A 4,870-nucleotide genomic window follows, 5' to 3' on the forward strand; every position below is an offset into this window, starting at 1 on the left:
CATAAACATGACACTACCCCCGGGGTTTACACAGACGAGCCGGCGAAGCAAGAAGAGCGCCAGAAGAAAGGGCCCTAGCCGGCGGGGCCCAGCCAGGACAAAAGGAGGTCCCACAAAGCGCCTACACCGGCCGCATTTGCGGTCGGGGTAGACGACGGATGGGGCCCACCTACGAAGGCTGTCCAGGCCTACACGAGATGAGGCAGGATAAAGAGGGATAATCCCCCTCGATCCCAAATCATTGAGGCCAATTTCTAGCCATGGAATAATGGCGCGGTTGAAATCATAATCAATGAACATATACAATTTATGATGTTTTGTGGTTCTATGCTTTGTGCTTCCGTGTTTTTGTCTTTGATTTGTTTTTCTATGATGATTTGATTGATTTGAGTAAATCATTTTTCTGGTAATAACAATAACTAGGTTAAAAATAAAAAAGGCTATTGTATCCCTAAGTATATATAAGGACTTTTATATTGTATTGTTTTTGGTACCATGTATGGTTAAAAAGATTTTTTGTAGTATGGTAAGTGGGTTTCTGCTTAGTTAAATATATAAAAAATTTACATACAGTTAAGTACAATGAAAACTGGTATTTTGTAGGTATAAAATAAAATAATTCAGGTTTTAAAATTTAAAATGAATAGTAAAGAAGTTGAGCGAAAGATTGAGGAGTATGAACAATTTGTAGAAAAAAGGTTAAAGGAAGACCTTAAGGACATTGAAGTGATTCTAAATAGTAAAGTATCCAAATACAAAGACTGGGAAGATGTAAAACAAATTGTGAAAACACTGAAAGAATTTAAAGCAAAAGATAGTGATATGTCAGTCCGTTTGGACATTGGTCGTGGTATATTATTGACTGGGGAAATTGAAGATTTTGAAAGCACTTATGTGTGTATAGGTTTAGGTTATATGTTAGAAATGGATTGTGATGAAGCTAACAAATATTCAGATATACGATTAAAATTATTAAAGAAGGAGATTGACCACTTTAGAAAGTTAGCTGTAGATGTAAAAGTTCATATTAAAATGGTTTTATTAGCTATAAATGAATTGCAAGTTTCCTTAATACCTCCAACATTAAAAAAAAGTTAGAAAAGTTTGTGTTTATAATAAATATCAATAAAGTTGTTTAAGAGTAGAAATCTTAATTAATACAATTAAATTGTATATTGTGTTAAAGTATACGTGGTTTTAAAATCTGTGATCCTTTATAGGCAATGTAAGATCAAAGATTAGTTTTATATAAATAAATTAATTCTTGGATAACTTGTACAGGGTATAATTTAAGTATGTAAAAATATTTCAGGAGATGAATCTTTTGACTATTTTAAGAAGAAATATTCATATGAATTAAAGTCCCCAAGTTGGCTAAGTACGGCAACCTATTCTCATTTTGTCACTGTGTTTTAGTGATGGGAGATTTCGAGTGAAAAATCGAGTGGTACCCGATTATTGAGATCACTCGAGATATCTCGAGATGTTTACTCCCACCACTCGAGTGATTATTACCCTACGGTTGCACCCCAAAATGTTAGTGCATACTGCAAATAGTCATTGAGTGCGTAATCTTTTTTTTAGAATAAAACGAAAAAGTGGTTAGGTTTTGAAGTGCGGGAGCTTTTTTTTTTTTTAGCTGCTCTTATAAGTAATATATGACTAATACAAACATATTTGTGCGCCGCTGGGATGAAAACGACCAATATCTCGTATCTCGAGNTAATTCAAAAATGGCCCGTTTTTTCGGATATTATCGCTTATTATTCGTAAAGGAAGCCTCGGACGAAAAAAAGTAACTAAAGATTTTTTGTTCATTATTGAATGTTGTACAAGATAGGCATATTGGCGAACCAAAATTTTTAAAATTTGCATTGCAAAATAGCAATAAACTAATGAAAAATGTGGCACTTTTTCAGAGGAGCTTGACATTAATGAATCCTTCTACTTGCATTAATATCGACTAACTGCCTGTTGTCGTTTGGAGAAATTAAAGATCTTTAAAGAATGTTGTGCTTTGGGGGTGGCAATCGCCACATCGCCACCCCCTCTGGATCCGGGCCTGTATGCCCATCACTACTGTGTTTCATATATTCCGTTGCGTTTGACTTTAACCTAATTGTCTACAACCTATTTATATCAAAATATTATCAATCGTCCTATTTTGGATTGAAATTTTGAGTTTGTGTAATCAAGTGTTAAAAATGTTTACTTATATTGACGGATGAAAAAAAAAATGTGTGCTTCAATGAAATAGTAAACGTTTGAATGAGGGTGGGGATGAATTTATGGTGTTTTCCTTTCAGTGCTGCCAATTATATATTTAAAAAAAGTCAATATGGCACTAAATTTAGCGACACTGCTACAACTTAATTCGGTAATTATTGTCGCGTTATCGCTCCTCTTGCCTGATTGGTCGGCTAGGCGGGGGGTGTTTCTGTACGCACTTCGGGTTGTAACGCATAGGGGATAGCCGCGTCACGCCGCCGCCGCAAAAGCCGTTGGGACGCCTGCTGAGACCTCTCAGTCGCCTCCTTCAGTACCTGGAGGGAGTTAGTACAAACGGGTTTGTCCGGGTCGACAGTTGGCCGAGGAGTTGGGAAGTGAATCGCATCCTCACGGTTGTCGAGTTGACCTGACCACCCCGCAGCTGCTCTTTCCACCGAGAATGCGGCGATCGAACCAACGTACGGCGGCGTTCGTTCTACCTCCTGACCCGAAGAATCTGAAGAAGAGCTGGGAGAAGACGACGTACGAACTAATTTATTCTCCGTCCAAGACATGGTGTAATAGTTCAATAAGTTCCGGGTTTCAAGTGACCCTTTAAATAGCACTGAAGTTACTAGAGTTCAAGGACTCTATAGCACTGAATTTACTAGAGCTCGAGGGCTCTGTCTAGCACTGAATTTACTGATTAGCACTAGGTCTTTCCAATTTAAAGATCGAACTGAGGCACTGCAAAGCCTTGAGAGTTCGTACTGATGAGTTCTAGGACTCTTATAGTTCTTAACACTAATTGTTTATATGAATATTGCTGAACCTTGACCCAAAGGTTAGCTATGGCACGACCTCTTAAGAGAGTGCTCGTGTATGAATTAATATGAATATTACTGAACCTTGACCCAAAGGTTAGTTATGGCACGGCTTCTTAAGAGAGTGCTCCTGTATGAATTTATATATATCTATATGTATTGCTATTGGGGACGGAGGTATTAACACCGTCTCGCGTCGCACCAATGCTTAATGTAATCTTTGTTTGGCGAGGAAAGAGAAACTTGAAATGATTCTTTTTTGGCGAGGAAAGAGAAACTCGGAGGAATGAATATATATGTATATAGATTTAAATATTTATTTATTAATATGCATGTATGTACTACATGTGCGTGGAGTTGCAGCGGAGTAAGAACAGTTTGTTACAGTACCATATGGAATGAGCTTCACAGCTATTAGAGTTCAAAATTCGGACGTGCGCACACACCGAGTGGGGTTCCAATCCCACCTGATAGACTCCCCTTCTTTTGGCGGAGGAACTGACATGGCTCCGCAGAAATGGTATCGGAAAAATTGTCCTCGTCGGTTCCGGGTCGCGTCTACTGGTGGCTCGGGGGTGTGCAATGGGGATCTAAAAATTAGGTTTTTTGATTAGTAGTCGCCTGTTAGGCGCGTCGACGGACAGCTCCGGGCTTCTGGTCATCTCTGGAGCGGCTTTGGGACGGCAATTCAGAAGGTCGGCGATTTTATTGCGGCCCCTGGCGGCGGATCCAGTGGAATTTCTGCTCCTTTGGAGGCTGATTCTGTCGAATTGGCTGGAGGCGGTTCGAATGAGCCCGCTCCGAATGTCGAGGGTCGCCGGGAACCATTAGTGAGTGGTGGCGCCTCGAAAATATGGAAAGTATGTGAAATTTTCACTTTATCGGCTCTGGCTACCGATCCTTTGGAAATATGTCCAGTTTCGACGTAGTTTCTATCGAATTGGGTCACGGCGGTCCTAACGAGCCTATCCAGAACGTCGTAGGGCGCCGGGAACGACTGATAGCTGGCAGCGGCTTGGGAAGTGGAAAGATGCGTGAATTTCCACTTTCAGCTTTACGCGTGCCAGGATTCATGGATCATGGTAGAGGTTAGGGAATTTCTAGTTAGGTCTAACATGCCTTATCTCGTGCTTGGTTGTCGCAGAGACGTATTTTATACAAATTTCCAGCCAGATTGGTGAAAAAGCTTGTATTACGACATTATTTACTATAGTGGCACCCTCTCCAATTTTCACAAAATTTTGTTTACCCCCCTATTTTCGATGGTGCTGAACACGAATCTGAAGTTTTTTTGTGCGGTCGAACCCAGATTTTGAGAAAAATTTTTTTCAAAATTCTAACCTGAATATTTCAGAACTCGTAGAACTCTGTATATTTTATGTAGCTTTTCAACATCTGTAATAAACAATCAACATTGTTTAAGAAACACATTTTCCCAAATTTGAACTAAAAAAAAATATGTATTCAATTAATAAAATTATAGTAACTTTATGTGGGATGAACAGAGGTGAATGAGAGTACATACATATCTTTTTACTTGAAGTTTACGAAAATGTGTTTCGTGAACAGTGTTCATTGTTCATAACAGATGTTCTGAAAGCTACATAAAATATACAGAGTTCTACGTGGTGTTATCTGAAATATCCAGGTTAGAATTTCGAAAATTTTTTTTCTCGAAAACTGGGTTCGACCGCACAAAAAAACTGCAGATTCGTGTTCAGCACCATCGAAAATAGGGGGGTAGACAAAATTTTGTGAAAATTGGAGAGGGTGCCACTAAAGTAAATAATTACCTTGATTGTGCCGGCTCCATTGAGAGACCCGCACCTCGGTACAAA

At 39.2% G+C, this 4,870-nt stretch overlaps 1 protein-coding gene across 1 annotated transcript; it reads left to right on the forward strand.

The window, feature by feature from the left end:
• Window positions 1-416: 416 nt before the first annotated feature.
• LOC108910282 lies at window positions 417-1,261 on the forward strand. Its single transcript, XM_018714842.2, has 2 exons — window positions 417-526; window positions 604-1,261. The coding sequence occupies exon 2, from the start codon at window positions 640-642 to the stop codon at window positions 1,096-1,098; it is 459 nt and encodes a 152-aa protein (XP_018570358.1). The 5' UTR covers window positions 417-526; window positions 604-639; the 3' UTR covers window positions 1,099-1,261.
• The last annotated feature ends 3,609 nt before the right edge of the window (window positions 1,262-4,870 follow it).

The sequence above is a fragment of the Anoplophora glabripennis genome, unplaced genomic scaffold, assembly GCF_000390285.2.
Source record: "Anoplophora glabripennis isolate ALB-LARVAE unplaced genomic scaffold, Agla_2.0 scaffold386, whole genome shotgun sequence".
Classification (NCBI taxonomy): domain Eukaryota; kingdom Metazoa; phylum Arthropoda; class Insecta; order Coleoptera; family Cerambycidae; genus Anoplophora; species Anoplophora glabripennis.

Coding starts and splice junctions, on each gene's coding strand:
- LOC108910282 (XM_018714842.2), top strand. CDS start 640: ATGAATAGTAAAGAAGTTGAGCGAAAGATTGAGGAGTATGAACAATTT.